Below are 22,854 nucleotides of genomic sequence, written 5' to 3'. Positions count from 1 at the left end.
CCAAAACAATTTTGAAAAAGAAGAAAAAGTTAAAAGACTTATACTACCTAGTTCCAAAACTTACCATAAAGCTAGCTATAGATCAAGACAAGTGGTACTGGCTTAAGGATACACTTAGAGATCTATGGAATAGAATTGAGAGTTCAGAAATAAACCCTTACATTTATGGCCAACTGACTTGACAATGATGCCAAGATAAGTCAACAGGAAAAAGTCTTTTCAGCAAATACTGCTGAGACAACTGGATATCCATAAGCAAAAAAAAAAAAAAAAAAATTAATAAATTTAGAGACTCACACTATACATACAAAATAATAATTCAAAATGGACCATAAACCTAGATGTAAGAGCTAAAACTATAAAACTGTAGAAAAAATAGGAAGAAATTCTCATGACCCTGGGTTATGCAAACAGTTCTTGGATACAACTCCAAAAGGAGAAAACTGATAAACTGAACTTCATTAAAATTAAAAACTTCCACATTTCAAAAGATAACATTGTGAAAATGAAAAGAAAAGCCACAGACTAGGAGAAAAATACATGTACATCATGTATTTGATAAAGAATTTATATCAAGGAAAAAAAATTGTTACAACTCGGCAAAGAAGATAAACAAAATGACTTTTCAAATGGGCAAGACTTGAATGGACAGTTCACTAAAGAAAATATAAAAATGACCAATGAAAAGATGATCAACATCATTAGTCGGGTGGGATATGCAAATTAAAATGGCAGAAGATACCTCTTCACACCCAATCAGATGGCTATAATCAAAAAGACAGACAATAATGAAACAAGTGATGGAGAAGATACAGGGGAACTGGAATCCTTGTACACTGCCGGTGGGAATGCAAACAGAGCAGCTATTTTGGGAAGCAAACTGGCCATTCCTCAAAAAGGTAAACATAAACTTAGCATATTATTCAGCAATCCCATTCCAGGAATCTATTTAAGAAAACTGAAAATATATGTCCACACGAAGACTTGTATGCAACTGTGAACAGCAACATTATTCATCATGGTCAGAGTGCAGACATCTAAATGGCCACCAACTTACTAATAGATAAGAAAAATGTGGTTATGCCTGCGGTGGAATACTACTCTGCAGGGAAAAAAACAAACTGCTGATGTAACATGGATGAACATCAAAAACATGGTAAGTGAAAGGAGCCAGAGGCAAAAGAATGACCCCACGTATATGAAATGTCCAGGAAAGGTAAATTCACAGAATCAGAAAGCAGATCAGTGGTTTTTTTGGAGCTGAAAGTGGCAGTAGCTATGAAAATGTTCTAAAACTGGATTGTGGAATAGCTGTGCAACTCTGTAAGCTTACTAAAAATTACTGAATTGTACATTTACAATGGTGAATTTCAGGACATGTAAATTATCTCAATAAAGTTGATAAAGTAAAATCTCACTACAGAGCAAATAAAGGGAACTGTGTTTCCTTTCTCCATACTCTGCACCTTCACCAGCTTTTTCTGGATAAAGAAGGTAATCTTTAAAGTACTGAAAGTCAAATAATTACTATTAACCAGATGTGGAGTTAATTAAACACTTTTATGGTTCTTTTCTTTGGGTACACATGAATCAAATCTCCTCCAGATGTAAAACTCTTAGAAGTCACAGTGCTGTGCTACAAAACTCTATGGAGAGATGTTGCCAACGAAAATATTTTGAAGAAGCTCTTGTTAGTTTAGGTATTTTCTCACTTGAGCCACTCAGCAAGCAACCTCCATCATGTGCCTCCAGGATGAGAGAAACCTTCAGATATTTACTTTGTCAACTAACAACTGTGATGGAAGGGAAATGGGCTTGGGTTTGCCTCTATCATGAACACCAAAATAAATAGTACCTGCCATACAAAGTGTCATCCTAAATGTTTTCAAGTACCCAGTGTAAAGACTCTCAGACTCTCCTAACCCTCCTCCAGAAAAAAAGGTAAGAAAACAAATGTCACATTCCCATGACAATTAACAAGAATGAGAGCTAGTACTTCTGAACTAAAATGGCTGTTCAGCAATTCTGTTACCTCTGCTCTGAAAATCATAATGTATACATCATTCCTTGTATAGTGTACTTCTGGACATGTTTTGCCAAGACAGGATGTATTTATGATTCAAGAGACAGGATAAGCTGTTTTCCCTATAGAACTTGCTCTTGTGATCCAAAAGTTGTCATGGATCAACAAACAGGACTCAACAAATGTACCTCTGACACTGTAAACACATTGTCTATACCACATCATTATACAGAACATGACCCCAAAATGCATACATTAGGAACATACAACCACTGGTTCCAAAGATACAAAGAAAATCTGGTCAAGAAAACCCAAAACACAGTTGCTCAATCTTTAGTCTATACAGATCATAAATGTGTCAGGGGCTGTAACAGGGCCAACAAACTGCACAACCCTAGGGGGACATCAGTAATTCTGTAATCTAGGGTGAAATTTCCTGGAATTACATAGTGCATAATCTATACAGCTGCACATGGTGGCCCTGGGATTAGCCATTGCATAGAAAACACTGATTCATAATCATGGACTTTCACAGGAGGTAGGTGAAAATGGAACAGGTGAAAAAATTAGGGTAAGACCCTGAAGGCAGGCCTCTGAAAACCCTAATTATCCACAAAGGAGATTTACAAAGGAAATTCTGGAGGGAAAAAAAAAAAAAATCACTCAACCTGACCTGGATGACTATTTTTAGAGCCTTCACTTTCTGGTCCGAGGCCCAGGCGTCCTTCAGCGACTGGTTGAGCTCCTCTATGCGGTTCACATAATCCTGTTGAGTCAAATTCAACAGCTCCTTTTGGGATCCCTGTGGGCAGAAAGTAGAAAGATACATGTACAGAAGAAAAACATTTTGGACTTCCCACCCCCATGAATATTAGCTGAGTTTTAATCTGTAGGTTGTCCTCATATCCCAAGCAAGATCGATAGTTCTGCCTTGGGATCAAAGAAGTTCTTTGAGTTTTCTGCCAAGATGGGCAGAGGGCAATGATTGGGAGACTGGCCTAGAACATAAGTCAGACCTGAGTCCACTCCCAGCTCAGTCACATTCTAGCCATATGACTCAAGAGCTGCTTTCCTCTCTGAGTCTCCTCTGTGAACAGTGATAAAAGGACTTACCTTTATTCAACACATAGTTAATGGGGCATGTTGTGCGCTAGGCAACTATGGTATACTAGATGTCCCATATACAAAGTTGTGCAAACAGACATTACTTTAGGACTAACAGAGTTTAAGGTACAGAGGACAAGACGGACCCTAATACAGAGACAAATATTCAGGGAAACCAATTCTACGAAGATACATATCACAGTGTATCTAAATCTGAGGTGTCCATTGTAAGAAGCACAAATGTTTTATGTATCACCAAGGAAGAAAAAATGCTGATGGTGGACATCCACCAATTCAGAGACACAGCTCAATTTCAGGGATACACAAATGTTGAGGAAAAGGTTCACCTTAGTCTAGACTGGTGGTCAAGAATGGTTTCCTGGAGCAAGTGATGCTTGAAACAAATTCTCAGCGGGGTGCAGGTATTAAGTAGGCAATGGAGGGTATTAACTGGATCAAGAAGAGTGCATTCAGGACAGAGAGCAGACTCGGCAAAAACCCATGGCAGAAGTGCGTGAGGTCATCACTTGGATGAAAGAACAACATATGTAAAGACCAGTACCACTGGCACACAGTACATGCTTATTAATCCTTGACTAATTGTTGAGATGCTGATTACACTGCTCACAGGAGTGAAGGTCATGCTAACAACCCACATGAGACCGGGAACCAAATCCCTTTTATATGAATGTTCCCTGGAATTCAAAGTGAAGAGCTCTTTTTTTTTTTTTAATTGAAGTATAGTTAATTTACAACATTGAGTTTATTTCTGGCAAGGGTTCCGTAGTGTGGTGGTTATCACGTCTGCTCTACAACTCGGAGTTCATTTCTGGTGTACAGTAAAGTGATGCAGTTATATCATGTATGTATACATATTCTTCATATTCTTTTCCATTACAGTTTATTATAAGATACTGAGTATAGCTGCTTACTGTACTGTACAGTAAGTCCTTGCTGTTTCTCTATGTTACATATAGTAGTTTGTATCTGCCAATCCTAAACTCCTAATTTATCCCCCCACCCTTTTCCCTTTGGTAACTGTAAGGGGAAAAAAAGAAAAGTTTTGTAAGTCTAGAGCTTGTTTTTGTGTTGCAAATAAGTTTATTTGTATCATATTTTAGCTTCCACATATAGGTGGTATCATATGATATTTATCTTTTTCTGCCTGACTTACTTCACTTAGTATGATAATCTTTCGGTCCATCCATGCTGCTGCATATGGTATTATTTCATTCTTTTTATGGCTGAGTAGTATGCCATTGTGTATATGTACCTCATTTTCTTTATCCATTCATCTGTTGGTGGATATTTATTTACATTGCTTGCTTGTCTTGGATATGGTAAATAGTGTTGCTATGAACGCTGGGCTGTATGTATCTTTTTGAATTAAGAGCTTTCTCCAGATACACGCCCAGGAGTAGGATTGCTGGAACAACTCTTTATTAAAGAAATACAAGTAGGAGGTTCAGGAAATGTGAACTGATCCCAACTGTTCACTTGAACAGTAAGATAGGATTCTCCCTGCCCCTTTGGTGTAGGAGGAGCCACATGAGCAGTTTGGACAAACGGGTGGTGAACCGAGCTGCATGTGTCCCTTCTGGGCTGAGGCAGTGAGAAGTGACCCTGTCTCCAGCTCTGCTGTTGACAACCCTGGAACCATCTGTTGAGATGGCAGCACCATGAGATGGTGGTATGCCTGTCACCTACACTGAATCAGTAATGCAAGAAGAAATAAACCTTTGTTATATTAAGCCACTGAGATATCAGGGTTCATCTGTTTACAAACTTGCCTTGTCCTGACAAATATACCATGTTAACCTGGAAACCATGCCATCTGCTGCTGTGAGCAGGGAGAAGCCAGGTAACCATTCTGCAGAAAAACAAAGACAAAAACAAAAACAAAAAAAAGGAGAACTAGGAAGTCTGGAGGCTACACAGAACCCTGAGAGGCAGAAGACAGCTGCCAGGGTTCTGGATGGTTTTTCAGTTCCTGCTTCCAGGCCTGTGTGCCCTTGCATTCAGTGTACCCTTCAATACAGTCCTTATTTTCCACATAAACCAGTTCAAGTGAGTTTCAGTTACTCAACAGACAACAGAGCTTTGATAAAACCCTTGGCATTTCCCTACCAACCAAGGTTGGCTGGTGACATGCAGACTGGGGCTCTCAGGCACCCTAATTCAAAACATCATTACTGAATTGAGAAATAAAGTATTGGCTATTAGACTCTGATGAGCAGCTAACAACTCTGGTCTCAGGGCTAGAAGGACCCAGAAACCAGAGGCAAAATGTAGAACAGAGCAATGGCAACTGCTATTACATGGAAAGAAAAACTGAAAGTGAAGTTGTTCAGTCGTGTCTGCCTCTTTGCCACCCTATGGCCTGTAACCTATCAGGTTCCTCTGTCCGTGGGATTTTCCAGGCAAGAATACTGGAGTGGGTTGCCATTTCCTTCTCCAGGGGATCTTCCCAACCCAGGGATTGAACCCAGGTCTCTCACATTGCAGGCAGAAGCTTTACCATCTGAGCCACCAGGGAAGCCGCTATTAATGGACCTTTGTGATTTCAAGGCATTCCCATTCAGCTCACACAACTGTATTATCTCCATTTTACAGATGAGGAAATGAGAACAGTAAGATGGATGCCCAAGGCTACCCTGTTAATAAGCAGTCAAGCTAAGGCCTCTAGACTCAGAACGGTGCTGACATCAGCTAACACTTGCAAAGCCTGTACAATGTGCTAGGTGCTGGCCTAAGCACTTCACATGCATTAACTCACGTAATCCTCTGTATTCACTCTTAAGAGGCAGATACTAGGTAGCACCTCCACCTTACAGATTAGCAAACAGAGGCACAGAGCTCAAGTTCTTAAGCACCTTGTCCCAAATTACAGAATTACCGAATAGTAGAGCCAGGATTCAAATCCAAGGTCTGGCTCCAGAGTTTGCCCTCTTATCTACCAGTCTCACTCCAACCCAGGAACCAGGCTAGTAATGTTTATGAGTGAACTGTGCCAGGGAGAACTACGCAATCTGGATGGTGCACATCCACGTTAAACATGAGACTGTGAGCCCACAGTTAGGTGGAATTCAAGAGAATCCAGAAATCTAGATTCATACGTCAATTTTTATAAGTTGGCAAAGGAGCCGTGTTCTTTAAAAGCACGGGCAGGCTAATGAAAGATTCCAGCAGCAGAGCAGCTGCGAGCAGCCTCTGCAGCAGGCACGTCCATGCCACACTACACAAGGCAGCTTCCCAGTAGATGATTCCAGTTGGCTTCCCCAGTTAACTGCTGTCCCCAGACGCCCTGGGTTTGCTCAAGTATCACAGTGAGAAGAACGCCTTCGGAAAACCAGCCCGAGCTCGGCCAACTGCACCGCTGGCATCTTTCCCCGGACTGGTTGGTGCCTCAGGAGGCCTGAACACAATGCGCAGCTCGAGGATTAATCAGAGAGCAGCCACCGAGATTGACTTCGCTTGGCAGAAGCACCAGAAGCATCACTGCTCCCGGGATTCAGCAAATGACTCGCTCACCTCCTCAAAGTCATCCAGCTCCTCCAGCCTGGTTCGAACCTTCTCCGACATCGCAGATGTGGCGGTCCCAGCTTTGCCTAGAAAGAATGGATTTATGTCACATGGGGGGCTTTACTGTGTCACCAAGCCCCCTAAAGGAAGGCATCGGTCACTCTACGCTTTATCATGAACAATTTTATTACAGACAACTCCCTGAGATTTTGAAAGCAACATCCTTACGAAACCCAAGTTTCATTAGAAACATTTCTGCCTAGGAGCTGTTCATGGGAACACAGCAGGCCAGCCTCAAAAGGGTTCCATGACATTTGATATTTACAAACTTTTCACTAAATCATTTGTTTATTCCTAAAGAAAGGCAGTCCAGATAAGGATGCCAAGAATCCATCATTTAGTTGTTTTCCTCAAACAAAAGGCCCTCTCAGGCTTTACTCACAGTGTAGAATTGTTGTACTAACAACTAACAGAACAACAATCCCACTGTCCAGAAGTGGAAACACTAGGGCTTCAAAGCCCTCTCTTCAAGCAAACAGGACTTGTGAGCCAGCCGCCTTCCCTCGTCCATCAGCACGATTCTCATCAGCAGGGACTGGAGGGAAGAAAAGGAAAGGACCCCAGGCCATAGGCCAGTCACGGGGCAGGGCTCTCTGCCCAGCTGCCTGTTGTCCTCAGGAGCCTTCTATTTCAGAACCCTTTCTCCATCTTAAGGGGGTTTCTGTTCTAGACCAGAGGCCCGCTTGCTCCTGCCTACCGAACTCACTCTCAGGAACTAAAGTTCACTCTTTTAAGGCACTGGTTTCGTAGCTCTGGTGTTAATGTGCAGATTTGCTGGGATCAATTGAGAGCATGGTACAATTATTCAATTACTAACAACTACTAAGATTCCAAATAATTTGATTTTTTGACCTGGTTTCTACTTTCCCCTTTATTTTGAAATATATCACAGAACCTGCATATTTGTACATTTTAGCAGACCATCATAAAACCTTTGTTAAGAGTCCCTTGGACAGCAAGGAGTTCAAACCAGTCAGTCCTAAAGGAAATCAACCCTTCAGTGCGAGGACTGACGCTGAAGCTGAAGCTCCAATACTTTGGCCACCTGATGCAAAGAACTGACTCACTGGAAATGATCTTGATACTGGGAGAGATTGAGGCTAAGAGGAGAAGAAGGCGACAGAGAATGAGACGGTTGCATGGCATCACTAACTCAGCGAACATGAGTTTGAGCAAAGTCCAGGAGATAGCAAAGGACAGGTTAAGTCTAGAGTGCTGCAGTTCACAGGGTGGCAAAGAGCTGGACACAACTTAGCGGCTGAACAATAACAACATAAAACCTTTGCAGCCACCACCCAGATAGTATATTTTCTTGCTTCACCGCTAACTTTAGTTCATTAAGTTTACCCACGTCGTTGCACAGAACTGCAGCTAACTCATTTTCATTGCTGCTTAGTATTTTCCATGGTGTGAATACACCACAAATTATTTCTTATTTTACCATCAACAGATGTTTGGGTTGTATCTTGTTTGGGGCTCCTGAGAACAACACTGCTATGAACATTTCTGTGCGTGTCTCCTGGTTCCTATATGCATGCATTTCCTCAGGGCAGTGCGGCTCAAACTTTTACAATAATCACTTAAGAATGTTAACATGCAGGTTCTGATTTTCAGTAGGTCCAGCAGGGCCTGTGGCTCTGCATATCTAATGAGCTCCCAGGTGATATCACTGACCACACTTTAAGAAACGTGGACTTGGGCAGAGTTGAAACAATGCGTTCTCTAGAAGGCTATATATAAGTATTTTAGGTTTTGTGAGCCATACAGTCTCTGCCCCAACTTCTCAACTATGACACAAGAGTACAAAAGCAGCCATAGACAATGTGTACACAAACTGGCATGGCTTTGTTCCAATACAACATAATTTACAAAATTCAACCAGATTTGGGCCAGATGTGGCCTTGAGGATACAGTGCGCCACTTTCTGATCTAGGGTATACTCTAAGAGTGGAACTGCTAAGGAAAAAGGTTGGGCCATCTTCAATTTTAACAGATAATACAAAAGTGCTTTACACAGAGGTTGAGTCATTTTATACTCCCATCAGCATCACATGACGGTTCCTGTTGCTCTACATTCTCACCAGCTAGTGATATGGTCACTTTTTGATCCCTCCAAACTGGTAGACAGGCAATGCTATGATTTACTTTTTTAATGGTTTGGGGTTAAAGTTACGCCTATAACAAAGGTGCCCCCAGTCTCTTGATTTCTAATGTGCTGTCTCAATCTGCAGAGAACACACAGAGTTGTAGCTGCCATACCAGCAATTTGCAATACAGCACACCTGTGCACCTCTGCACCCCAGTGATATAGGAGCTAAGTCAATGGCTTCAGAATCACCCAGGAGCTTCAAAAATGGAATTCCTGGGATCCATTCTGCAAGATTACTTTGATAAGCAGAGTAGGACCCAGTGGTCTATATTTGCATGAAATATAAATATATATTTATATATATAATATATATGATGTATTATATATAACTTCCCTGGTGGCTCAGACAGTAAAGCATCTGTCTACAACGCAGGAGACCTGGGTTCAAGCCCTGGGTTGGGAAGATCCCCTGGAGAAGGAAATGGCAATCCACTCCAGTACTGTTGCCTGGAAAATCCCATAGACAGAGGAGCCTGGTACGCTACAGTCTATGGGGTCACAAAGAGTCGGACACAACTGAGCAACTTCACTCACTCATATATTTATATATATATGATGTATTATATATATATAAATATATATTTATCCCCAGATTACCCTGCTGCAAAGCTAGTATGAGATGCTCTGGTCCAGACAATGTCTCCTGGCAGAATAAATTGAGAACTGCTGTGTTCAGGGACCAGTGGCTGGTAAAACTGAATGTGTGATTCCCCTTATTGGCGGATCTGTGTTAAGGGATAAAGATGTAAAACAAAGGAAAGAATCTCTAAAAAGGAGAATTTCAACCATTCCCCAGCCAGTGAGGAGGCATACAAGAGGGGTGACTGCCGCCCTGTAACCCCAAAATCAACGTTTCTGTTTTACTCCTAGTAGTAGCCTCTTTGGTCTTTTTTTCTTTCATTCATCATCTAAGTATGTATTTAAATTCTACTAAGTCTATATATAACCTAGGAAATAATAGCTTCAACTGAATTAAACATCAAGATTGGATACTACAAACTTTTTCTCTTTGGAAAGCTATTTCAAAGGTAATGGGAGAATTCTCCACCAAAACTGTAACAACAACAAAAACTCACCTTTTTCAGATCCCATAAAAAGATTCTGTAGAGGCAAAAAAAAAAAAAAAAAAAATTATTAATATTTTTTAAAACTTACTGGATTCTATATCAAAAACTTATAAATTATTATCCAAGTAGCAATAAGACCACATGAGCCATCGTTTTGTGATAAAGCCATTTACTTATCCAAATGAAAAACAGAAATATTTATTCAAAGGAAGAAGATACAGCTCACTAGAAACTACTAGAGATTCCCATTTCTAGTCAATTCAAGACTCTCAAAGTGAGACAAGGAGCAAGATTTTGAGAATGATGGTGGCATGTGAGAGCCTCCAGCGCACTCTAATAAATCAAGGTTTCATAACCTTGGCAATACTGATGCTAAGGGGTGGAAAACTGTTGTGGGGGGCTGTCCTGCGCATTGCAGGATGTTTAGCATGATCTCTGTTTTCTCCACATTAGATACCAGCAGCACTCCCATGGCTGTGACAACCAAAATGTCTCCAGACATTGCCACATTTCACCTGGGGAGTAAAATTACTCCTGGTTGAGAATCACGGCTCTATATTAACTCAATGCAATCAGAAAACAGTAAGAAAAAAATTTAAACAGACCAGCAATTCTGCCATCATTCTTTTTAACAAGTACAGACTGGAAGAAGGGACTTGAACCTTCCTAGCTGCTACTGAGTTCACCCCTTCCTCCCTACTCACAGACCCAATTTCTGATGGATGCACTGTGAACAGCCCATGATGACCTTCAAGACAAATGTAACTGGCTGTGTGGAGTGAACTCCAGGAAGTATTCTTGCATGTGAGACGGTGCATCCCACTTCTCCCCTTCCACTGTCTAACAATTTGGACATGAGGTGACACTAAACAAGACAGAGCAGCAAGACAGAAAGAGTCAGGGCCCTGAGGACTTCAGAGGTGCCACACAGCCCTGGACCACCAGCCTCCAGGCATCTTTCCAGTCTGAAGAGAGATGAAGCCTTAGGGAAGGCTTCAGTTACAAGCTAGCCCTCAAGTACGTAAGCATTAACCTGCTTACCCCAGTTGAGCAACTTGCAGAGTACGGGGTAAGCCCCGGTCATAAGCCAACAACTTGACCTAGTGGCCTTCCTCTAAACAAACAGTGAACTTCTGGCCCTGGCAGAAAATCCATCAGTGGGACTCTCTGAACAATAGTAAGAAGTTAACCTTCAGGATGGCCCTCTCCTCCCCTCATAACTCTCACCTCCCCCAGAGATGGGACTGTGTGACTCCTATTCTTTTTCTGAACTGTGCCTGATACCTGATTCTTAACACATTTTTTGAGCAACCAATCAACATGTTTTAAACCAACTAATACTGACATACCAACTGAAAAAGAAACTAGGCAATATAATTGTGATACTGTGATTTATAATAAGAAATACATGCTTAGTCTTTGTCTAGATACAGGGCACAAAGCTCCTAATCCTTGGAATTTCCTAGATGAGAACAATCCAGGGATCTTTTTCTATGTTAATGAGGTGGATTTTTTTGTAGCACCAAAGGATGAGGGCTGTTTGTCAGGGGAAGCAACCTTTCAGTGCCACCTCCCTGATTTCCCAAGAGAGAAGGACTGGGGCAATAACCAGTGGCCAACAACTTAACGAATCCTCCCATGTAATGAAGCCTCCATAGAAACCCAGATAGATGGGATTCAGAGAGCTTCCAGGTTGGTGAACCAGAACACATCCGTATGCTGCCATGCTGCACACCAAACTCCATGTGAACAGAGGCTCCTTTGTTCAGAACCTCACTCTAGGCATCTCGTCTCGTATTGGTTCATATCCTTTAATATTCTTAGTAATAAACCAGTAATCAGGTGAGTCAACTGATTTCTCAGTTCTGTGAGCCATTCTAACAAATTATTGTGTGCTTAGCCGTTGTGTCTGGGTCTTTGTGACCCTTTGGACGGTAGCCGACCAGGCTGTTCTTGTCCATGGGATTTTTCAGTCAAGAATACAAGAATGGGTTGGCATTTCCCTCCTCCAGGGGATCTTCCCAACCAAGGGATCAAACCCACCACTCCTGCATCTTCTGCACTGCGGGTAGATTCTTTACCCACTGAGCCATCAGGGGAGCCCAAAGTGTTAGTTGCTCGGTTGTGCCCAACTCTTTGAAACTCCAGGGACTTTAGCCTAACCAGGCTCCTCTGTCCATGGAAATCTCCAGGCAAGAAAACTGGAGTGGGTTGCCATTCCCTTCTCCAGGGGATCTTCCCAACCCAGGGATTGAACCTGAGTCTCCTGCACTGCAGGCAGATTCTTTACCATCTGAGTCACTAGGGAATTAACAATAAGTGAACCCAAAGAGGTGGTCATGGGAACCTCTGACTTATAGATAGTTGGTCAGAAGCAGAGTAACAACATGGACTCTTGACTGGCATCTGATGTGGGCTGAGCCCTTAACCTGTGGGATCTGATGCTTTCTCCAGTATCACAACTGAGTTGATTTACAGGACACCAAGCTGTGTTAAAGAATTGCTGGTGGGGTGAGGGGCAGCGGGCGGGAACCTATATGCTGGAATCAGGCACAGAATCATAACAACAAAAAGAAATGACTACTACATCTGAAGCAGACACTGGGAGAAAAGTGTACTGGTACTTACAATAGAGAGCTTTTCCGTGGTAGTGTACCGGGCAAGGATTTCTCCTCGTTTGCTGGCCCAAGGCTCAAAATCTGATCCTACAATGGAGTTATCATCCCTGTCACGTTTCTTTCTGGAGTTGTCCTAAGGAAAGGCAAGGCAATCTCTTCACCAGCAATCATTTTAAAAAGTATAAGTAACCATGGTGATGAGGGTTGATAACAGTATTGGATAACTGAAATTTACTAAGACAGTAGAACTTAAATGCTCTCATAAAGAAAAAAAGGGTAAATACGTGAGGTGATAGACAAGTTAACCCAATGTACGGAATATTTTCATGTATATGTGTATCAAACCATCACATTGGACATCTTAAATACATTTCAATTTTATTTGTCAATTATACCTCAACAAGGTTAAAAAAAAAAAAAAAGGCATGAACAGAAGGCAGATAGTCCTTTACTACAGAATATAATAATCCTTACAAGGAGGAAAGAAAGTGAAAGTGAAGTCACTCAGTTGTGTCCAAGTCTTTACGACCCCATGGACTGTAGCCTACCAGGCTTCTCCGTCCATGGGATTTTCCAGGCAAGACTACCAGAGTGGGCTGCCATTTCCTTCTCCAGGGGATCTTCCCAACCCAGGGATTGAACCTCCCACATTGTAGGCAGACACTTTATCCTCTGAGCCTTACAAGGAGGAGACCTCCTTATTTGTGAGGAAGCCTTACAAATACCTGAGAAAAGAAGAGAAGGGAAAGGTAAAGGAGAAAAGGAAAGATATACCCATTTGAATGCAAAGTTCCAAACAGCAGCAAGGAGAGATAAGAAAGCCTTCCTCAGTGATCAATGCAAAGAAATAGAGGAAAACAACAGAATGGGAAAGACTTACAGATCTCTTCAAGAAAATTAGAGATACCAAGGGCATAATAAAGGACAGAAATGGAATGGACCTAACAGAAGCAGAAGATATTAAGAAGAGGTGGCAAGAGTACACGGAAGAACTAGACAAAACAGATCTTCATAACCCAGATAATCACAACAGTGTGATCACCCACCTAGAGCCAGACATCCTGGGATGCAAAAGCAAGTAGGCTTTAGAAAGCATCACTACGAATAAAGCTAGGGGAGGTGATAGAATTCCAGTTGAGCTATTTCAAATCCTAAAAGATGATGCTGTGAAAGTGCTGCACTCAATATGCCAGCAAATTTGGAAAACTCAGCAATGGCCACAGGACTGGAAAAGGTCAGTTTTCATTCCAATCCCAAAGAGAGGCAATGCCAAAGAATGTTCAAACTACCACACAATTGCACTCATCTCAGACACTAGCAAAGTAATGCTCAAAATTCTTCAAGTCAGGCTTCAAAAATACATGAACAGTGAATTTCCAAATGCTCAAGCTGGATTTAGAAAAGGCAGAGAAACCAGAGATCAAATTGCCAACATCTGTTGGATCATCAAAAAAGCAACAGAGTTCCAGAAAAACATCTACTTTTGCTTTGTTGACTATGCCAAAGCCTTTGACTGTGTGGATCACAACAAATTGTAAAAAATTCTTCAAGAGATGGGATCCAGACCACCTGACCTGCCTCTTGAGAAATCTGTATGCAGGTCAAGAAGCAATCATTAGAACCGGACATGGAACAACAGACTGGTTCCAGATTGGGAAAGGAGTATGTCAAGGCTGATGTAACTTATATGCAGAGTACAGCACATGAAATGCCAGGCTGGATGAAGCACAAGCTGGAATCAAGATTGCTGGGAGAAATATCAATAACCTCAGATACACAGATGACACCACCCTGATGGCAGAAAGCAAAGAAGAACTAAACAGTCTCTTGATGAAAGTGAAATAGGAGAGTCAAAAAGTTGGCTTAAAACTCAGAATTCAGAAAACTAAGATCGTGGCATCTGCTCCCGTCACTTCATGGCAGATACATTGGGAAACAATGGCAACAGTGAGAGACTTTATTTTGGGGGGCTCCAAAATCACTACAGATGGTGACTGCAGTAATCAAATTTTAAAAAGCTTGCTCCTTGGAAGAAAAGCTATGACCAAGCTAGACAGCATATTAAAAAGCAGAGACATTACTTTGTCAACAAAGGTCCCTATAGTCAAAGCTATGGTTTTTCCAGTAGTCATGTATGGATATGAGAGTTGGACTATAAAGAGAGCTGAGTCCCAAAGAATTGATGCTTTTGAACTGTGTTGTTGGAGAAAACTCTTGAGAATCCCTTGGACTGCAAGCAGATCCAACCAGTCAATCCTAAAGGAATCAGTCCTGAATATTCATTGGAAGGACTGATGCTGAAGCTGAAACTCCAATACTTAGACTACATGATGGGAAGAACTGACTCATTTGAAAAGACCCTGATGGTGGGAAAGATTGAAGGCAGGAGGAGAAGGGGACCACAGAGAATGAGATGATTGGATGGCATCCCTGACTTGATAGACATGAGTTTGACCAAGCTCCAAGAGTTGGTGTAGGACAGAGAAGCCTGGCGTGCTGCAGTCCATGGGGTCACAGAGAGTCAGACACGACTGAGCAACTGAACTGAACTGATATTAGATATGTCTAAAGGTTTACTATGATAAAAAATTTTCAAGCCTATTCACCACAAAAGGCCAACAAACCTATCAAAAGATGCTCAAACTCATTAAGAATGAAGGAAAGGCAAAGCAAAAGAGATTATTTTTCAACAATCAGAATGGCAAGATTTAGGACTTTGCAGGTGGTCCAGGGGTTAGGACTCCACATTTCCAGGGCAGAAGGTGCAGGTTTGATCCCTGGTCAAGGAAGTTCCACATGCCACGAGGTGTGGCCAAAAATTTAAAAAAAAGGTTTTCAATGACTCATAATTACCCTAGTTGGCAAGGATGCAGGGGACAGGCACTCCAAAATACTGCTATGCTGATGAAAGTGTAAACTGGTAAGGCTTTTCTGGAGAACAACCTAGCAGTAGCCATCAAAATCTTACATACACATTACCTTAACCCAGTAATGAACTCCTAACAAGTTACCCTATAGAAACCCTTGTGTGTGGGCACCAAGATCTACGTACGTTCAGGAACCAATGCACCACTGCCTATACCACCAAACACCACATGCACACAGTCTGTGTGTCCACCATGGCAAATTAAAGCATGTCCTGCTCCTTATGACACAATGCAGGATTCAAAATAAGAAAGTTATTCGATAAGTACTAATATAGAAAGTTCTCCAAGACGTATGGTCAAGTTAAAAAAAACTGTATATATGTTAAAAAAGAAAAAGAAAGTAAACAGATATGCAATGCCAGCAAAGACTGATGTTGAAGTCAGGCCAGGACTTGAATTCTAGCTTGGATGTGACTTAACTTATTTGTTCCTCTGTGTGGTCCTCTTTAAATGAGGCTTATAATATCTCTTGCACAAAGCAGCATGGGAACTAAACTTGGAATTTACTGTAAAACTCTGGCCATGCTGTTAGCCGATACTGTTATTACTGCTGTTGCTATTATTTATATATGAGTATGTATGTAAATGCTCAGAAACTATTGTCATAAATATCTATGAAAATACAAACAAAAAGTTAAATGATATGCATTCACACTGGTAATACCGCTGACCTCCAGAGTGGAGAACAGAGTGAGGATGGGTTGACTTCACTGATAATATTTGATTTTTTAAATGAAAAATTAGCGAATTACTTAAGTAATTAATTACATAAAATCCAAAGGAAAGAACATAAAGAGTGACATGAAAAAATTTTTAATGCTTAAAAAAAAAAAAGCAGCTGCAGTAGCTTCCAGGATCTACTCCAGCCTCTGAGCAGCAGTGCCATCAGACTCTGCTGTGCGTTACTCGTTCAATGAAAACCCCCATCCTGGCACCCACAGGACCGATCCAGCTGACAGCGTTACCATGGCAGCCGCCAGGGTTGCAGGGTCAGCAGAGGCTGCGAACATGGAGAGGGGGTCGGTCCCATCCAGGACGCTGCTCAGCGGGTCCACCACGGAGCTGGAGGATGAAGAGGATGTGGAAGAAGTGCTTCCCTTCCGGCTCACTTTCTTTGTCTTTGATTCTGTGACCTGTGGGGGAAAATTGTGGAGGTAAAATGGAACTCTCCTATGACTTCTCCCAATGAGATACTCAAATGCATTTTCCCTTGTTTCATTATGGACTGACCATTCCTTTGCAGCAGGGACCCTTATTTTTCGTGAAAAGCTGACATGACTCAGAATCCCAGCGGTTGAGGAAGAGAAGCTGAGAAGCTAGGATTAGGAAGGGAGAGACGGGGCCTCCGTGGGTTAGCAGGTGATGATATAACTGATTTTTCATGGGGCCTTCTTACTCAAAGTGTGGTCTCTGGACAAGCAGCATCCATTGCACCTGGTGGCTTATAAATACGTAGACTCCCAAGCCCCACCCCAGACCCACTTCATCACCGTTTACATTTACATTTGCAGCAATGGTCCCGGTAGGGTAATGAACCAGAATATGAGAGATCCCAGCATCAGGGCCTTTGCACGGCCATCTCATCATCACAAAGCAGTGAGTGCCCAGCTCCTCCCTTTTAGGAGAACTGTGTATGTGCTGAAGGACATGTTTTTGCTCCACTGGCCTCCATCCCTCCCCAACTTCAGAGGACGGACCAGGGTCTGAGCCAAGAAGATCCAACCAGAGTTTGTCTGCTGAAAACTGAGTCAACATTAAGGAGGGCTAGTTAGGTTCCACTCCTTTTCAAAAGGAAGCTATGAAAACCCAGAACCAATCTTCAGAAAGATAAAACAGGATGCAATGAGAATTTGACTGGCCTCTGTCCCTGGTTCCTGAAAAGGAGATTCCTTGTCCTTGGAGCATCATTCACTCATGAGCCTCTCGATCACAGCTGAGTTTATGCTAATGAGAAGATGCTACATGGGGGCATGAGAAAAACCAAACATGTGATTAGAGAGTCAAGACTTTCAGCCAGGTGATAAGAGCCTCACTTCAGTGGAAGCTGGGGGAAGCTGGAGATAAAGTTCGATCATGTGGCCAAGGAATCAGCCAATCATGCCTATGTAAACAAAACCCCAGCAGAAAGTTTGGACACCAAAGCTCAGTGGAGCTTCCCAGTCAAACAGATGATGTGCTGGGAGGTGATGGACCCTGACTCCACAGGCAGAAGGCACGGAAGCTCTGTGTTTGGGACCCTGCCAGACCTTGCCCTATATTTGGCTGGTCCTCATGTGCATCTTTTATAACAAAACTGTAAGCCTAAGTACTGCACTCGCCCCAGTTCTGTGTGGTGTTCTAGAAAATTATCAAACCTGAGGGACAGGGGGCTCACGGAGCTGAATCTCCAATGGGCATCCAGTCTGACTCTAGGCTGGAGTTGGAATTGTGGAGATGAGGAAGGAAACCTCACCCCTCAATCCCCAGACGGAGGCCGGGGAGGCTGGCCTCACTTGGGTACAGGACAGAGGTATCCTAGTGGCTTCCAATTCTGGCGCTGTTGAACTGGAGGAGCTGGATGAGAAGGAGACACTGTCAGGAAGTTCTGCAAGTGCGAGAGCGATGACACTATGTCTACAGGCAGTGACCTGAGTTCTAGCACACAGCAGAAAAGTCCGCAGTAGAAAAGACTTCTGCACCAAGGTTTTGAATTCATTCTGAGCTCACTCTGAGCAGGTCACCTGCGCCGCTGCCTCTCCCCACAAGGATTCTTCCAGGTGGTGAGGACAATGGAATTTTACTGCAGGATACCGGCCGTCTCAAGCCAGCATCACAGAAGGACTGCAGTGCCTCCGGCTACCTTCCTACCTCACTGGCTGGGCCCCCTCAGCAGAAGGAAGTTGTCTTCAGTGCTGAGAATGGGACTGTCTCTCATGTGGACAGCAAGAGTGTGAGCTGTGCCCTCAGCTAGCTGTGCACTCCCAGGGTGTCACTGGGCTGGTATTCTCCCCACTTGGTTCTCCTTCCTAGCTTTTCAGTGAGCATTGCTCACTCTCTGTGGACTGAGGCCTTGCCAGAGTGTTTAGAAGCCAAATCCACAGAGACTTTGTGAGAGATGCTACTTGGTCCCCACTCAATCACAGTGAGCTGGGACCATCAGGTCATCCACCATCTCACACCCATAGAACCTCTCCCAGGAGTGTTGGGGAGCAGACTGGCTTTCAGACAAAAAGCAAATCCCCCAGAAGTATCCACTCTCTTTGCCCCTGCCCTCTCAGTTGTGAGGAGCCATATGCAACATGTTAGTTTATCGGATCCATGCAGTTAATAGGCAGTGTCTCTCGGCCTGGAGGAGGCCAGATTCTGGAGTCCTGAACTCATGGAAGAAAACCTTCCTTGAACATGGGTATGTATGTGTCTGAGTGTGTGTGTGGATACATAATTTTTGTTGGTGGGGGGAATAAAAAATCCTTCCTATAGGGACTTCCCTGGTGGTCCAGTGGCGAGGTCTCCATGCTTCCAATGCAAGGGGCCTGGGGTTTAATCCCTAGTCAGGGAACTAGATTCCACATGCTGCAACTAAAGATAAAAGATCCCATATGCCGAAACTAAGACCCAGTACAGCTAACTAAATAAGTAAATTAAAAAAAATAAAATCTATATCCCTCAAAAGTTAACAAAAGGTTTTTATGCTTCCCATGTAGCTCTGCCTGAGGAACTGGCCACGTCTGGATGAGGAATAAGATGCAGCATCCCTGGATTCCTAGAAGCAGCTCACAGAGACAGCAGCAACTTTATTTTTATTTTTTTTTAATAGAGCCTAATTCGCCTTTATTGTGGGTAGTGCTTCCATTCACACTGAGCTCTAGCTTGAGGAAGAGCCAGGACACTCACCACAGTTTTGTGCGTCTTCTTGTTATTAAATTCAACCAGAAGTCCAGTTTCCGGATGAATAAGAAGTCTGGCCGGTACTGATGTAATGCCCCCACCTCGCCCCCACCCCCACGGAGCTGTGCATATGAGGATGAGTGTATTTCTGTCATAGATGCCACAGAAGACTTTCGGGATAGAGAGCTTAAAGGCATTTCAGTTCAAAGCTGACACAGACTTGCTCAGGAATGCCTGCCACTGTCCCACCTGAAAACAGCCTGGAGCCTCTGGTCCATTTTTGCCTCTGGTCCATTTTTGCCTCTGGTCCATTTTTGCCTCTGGGTCCCTGTCTCTGGATATAGGAAGCCTGAATGCTGTTTTGGGGCACTCTGAAGATTTTAAACACAGCATCAGAGACACAACTGGAAGTACTGGTCAGGGAAATGAAAAGTTGACTCATAAAAAAAAATGGAGGTCTTCAGAAACCATGGATTTGGAGCCAGTTGATCAGAAGTGTGGGTGGCCTAGGAACCTCCAAATTTGCTGCTGGAGTCTGAAGCTAGGTTGAAGGCCCTGCCCTAAGCCTGTGGTCTGACACTAAATGCGGGGAGTCAGGTGAAGTGCCTCCACTGGGGCATGTTTATTGTTCCTGCCTGCCTGGCATCCATTCCTCCATCTCCCAGGCTCAACAGTCCCGATCTTCTTTGGGAATGAAAGTAGCCCTACCTGACTCTCAGCTCTTACAGGCCTGGTGAAGTGGACTCTGCTCCCAGTTCCCATGGTGGGCATGAGCCCCAACCCAATCAATCAGCATATTCTACACTCCAGTCAACATGGTTGAATCGGGGAAGGACACGTAACCCAACTGAGCACACGGAAACTGCAGAGAAGAGACTCTCCTTGCTGCTGGGTTTGAGCTCCTGAGGTTGAAACCAACTCACTGGTGGGTCAGCCACAGCCACATAAGCCCATGGGGATTTGAGGGCCCTGTGAGGTTGAAGCTCAGTCTTGTGATTGCCTGCTTTATGGAATCACCTCTACGTTTTCAGGTTCTCTGTCATTCAGAAACTTTACATCCTCAATACCCACTGGCATCTGTCAACCTCATCCCACTCAAGATGACAACCACACGGCATCTATTACCTGCTAATAAAAAAGTGCTAACCTAAGAGGGAACATCTATATCTCTTGCCTGATTTTTGTTTTGTTTTTTAAATAAACTCACAGACTAAGATGCTATTTAGGACAGCACTCCATATTAGTAATTAGTGTTTGTGCCAAGTCACTTTAGTCATGTCCCACTCTTTGTGGCACTATGGACTGTAGCCTGCCAGGGGATTCTCCAGGCAAGAATACTGGAGCAGGTTGCCATGCCCTCTTCCAGGGAGCTCACGACCCAGGGTTTGACCCACACTTCTAACGTCTCCTGCATTGGCAGGCAGATTCTTTACCACTAGCGTCACCTGGGAAGTCTTTATATAATGAATTAATTCATCAAGTATTACACCAAACTTAAATGCCAAGTACTGCAAGGAAGGATTGTAACTCAGTACTGTGAAATCTCTTAAAATTTTTCACCTTTAAGGCTTGGCCTCATAAACCAAAAGTTGTTTCTCTTCATGTTCATGCTTAAGTGAAACCACCTCATTTTCTCAAACACCTAATTATCTTGTAGTCCTCAGATCCTGAAGCTCCCCATTTTTGCTTACCTGACTTATGTTTCTGCTTTCTTTTCTCCTTCCACTTTCATGCAAAAACCTTTGAGGCTCATGCCATTCTCCAATACTGTTCTCCATCATTTTTATGCAACAGTTATCAATTTATTGTGTATCAGTTCCAAATCCACCCTTTGCTGTATGTTATGATACTAGAATTAGACCTTATAAACACTCCTCCTTGCCAGCTAGCACAGTGTTAGATTTTGTGAATAGAGGGCACTCAAAGGCAACAGTAGCAGGAAGATATTCTCATCAGGGTTCCAGTCCTCCATTTTAAAACTCAGTATAGAAGCCCAGTGGTCCTCAAAGACAAGTTCCAGCTGTACCCTCAGGCCATGCTCTTCCCATCTGACAGCTCTATCAAGTTTCTTTGCCAAAGGCAACCCTGCGTGTTCCTGTGACAGCCATACCCTCTTCAACAATGCTGAATTTCAGCCTGGGGTTGGAGGAGAGGCTCTATCATAAGTCCTCAAAGTTCCTTCACTAGCCACTGTTCCTCAACCTGGAGTTGATATCTGCATCTTTGTACCTGGTACTTTTGGACCTCTCAGAGCAAGGTTGGCACTGTTATAAGGCCCAACAGCAAATATTTTTAGGCTTTGTGGGCCGAACAGTCTGTCCCAATTCAACTCTGCATGAAAACAGGTAATATATAAACGAATGAGTATGGCTGTGTTCCAATAAAACTTCATTTACAAAACTGGGCTACTGGCCATAATAATGCCAACTCCTGCTTTAGCCCTGTTTCATCCTTTATAGTAATAAACTACCTTTTACTAATTAACAATTCTTTAAATTTCCCTGTTCAAAAATCTTCTATCGTTTCTGTTGCTTGACTTGGCCCCTGACTAACTGATCTGCCTTGCCAGTCACCATGTGGTTATTTCCTCTACTACCCGCCTTATTTTTGCTCTGGACATTTATCGAACTTTCCATGCTCTATCCTACTCTTTGCGACTCTTTGCAAAAAGAAGCCTCAGTTAAATGTCCATATGACAAATTCACAACATTTTCAACCCCAAAACTGTACCCTATCAGAATCTTAACAATATAATATTCTGATCACAATTTCCTTTGCTTCTCACACTCTCACTCTGACCAAATCTGTTCTCTGAGCTCAGAGACTTCTCTGCTTCTTCCACCAGGCAGCTAGTGCATCTAAGAATATCTCACAACCATAAAGATCCAACGGTCTCCAATATCAGCAGGCATCTGTATGCCACTTAACATTCCTTTTACAAGCCCTTGGTCTGCTCTCTTCCCCATTTCCCTTAGAATATAAAGCCTAACCATATTCCTTGCCTCAAAACCCCTACTGCCACCCTAGCTTCATTTAGTGAAATAAATTAACAACTTATCCCTAGAAAACTAAGACCAGGAGGAATCAAAACTTTTACAACTTTCTGACCTCTCCCATAAACCTGCCTGAAAGAAATTAAGACATACATCTACAGAAAAACTTCTACATGAATGTTTACAGCAGCATTATTCATAATAATAAAAAACTATAAAGAGGAACTTCCCTGGTAGTACCGTGGATGAGAATCTGCCTGCCAATGCAGGGGACGTGGGTTCAATCCCAGCTCCGGGAAGATTCCACATGCTGCAGAGCACCAAAGCCCGTGGACCAAAAGTACTGAGCCCACGTGCTGCAACTTCTGAAGCCAACATGCTGTAACTACTGAAGCCTGCGCACCCAGAGCCTGTGCCCCACAAGCAGAGAAACCACTGCAGTAAGAAGCCCACGCACCAAACCGAGAGCGCAGCCCCCACTCACCGCAACCAGAGGAAGCTGGCACACAGCAACGAAGACTCAG

General features: G+C 43.0%; 1 protein-coding gene and 1 pseudogene across 5 annotated transcripts in view; one reads left to right on the top strand and one right to left on the bottom strand.

The window, feature by feature from the left end:
* The window catches only part of VPS35L (VPS35 endosomal protein sorting factor like), a 141,055-nt gene that overhangs the window by 107,475 nt on the left and 10,726 nt on the right, over window positions 1-22,854 (bottom strand). For all 5 annotated transcript variants that reach the window (XM_060405751.1, XM_060405752.1, XM_060405750.1 and 2 more), the window contains exons 3-7: window positions 16,436-16,603; window positions 12,554-12,676; window positions 9,935-9,959; window positions 6,659-6,735; window positions 2,697-2,825 (exon numbers count right to left, since the gene is read on the bottom strand). In XM_060405751.1, coding sequence (XP_060261734.1) covers window positions 2,697-2,825; window positions 6,659-6,735; window positions 9,935-9,959; window positions 12,554-12,676; window positions 16,436-16,603 — 522 coding nt within the window. The remainder of the gene's footprint in view (window positions 1-2,696; window positions 2,826-6,658; window positions 6,736-9,934; window positions 9,960-12,553; window positions 12,677-16,435; window positions 16,604-22,854) is intronic.
* Window positions 17,904-18,777, top strand: LOC114110648 (methylosome protein WDR77-like; annotated as a pseudogene).

The sequence above is a fragment of the Ovis aries genome, chromosome 24, assembly GCF_016772045.2.
Source record: "Ovis aries strain OAR_USU_Benz2616 breed Rambouillet chromosome 24, ARS-UI_Ramb_v3.0, whole genome shotgun sequence".
In the NCBI taxonomy this organism is placed as follows: domain Eukaryota; kingdom Metazoa; phylum Chordata; class Mammalia; order Artiodactyla; family Bovidae; genus Ovis; species Ovis aries.
This window is presented reverse-complemented; position numbering and strand designations above follow the sequence as displayed.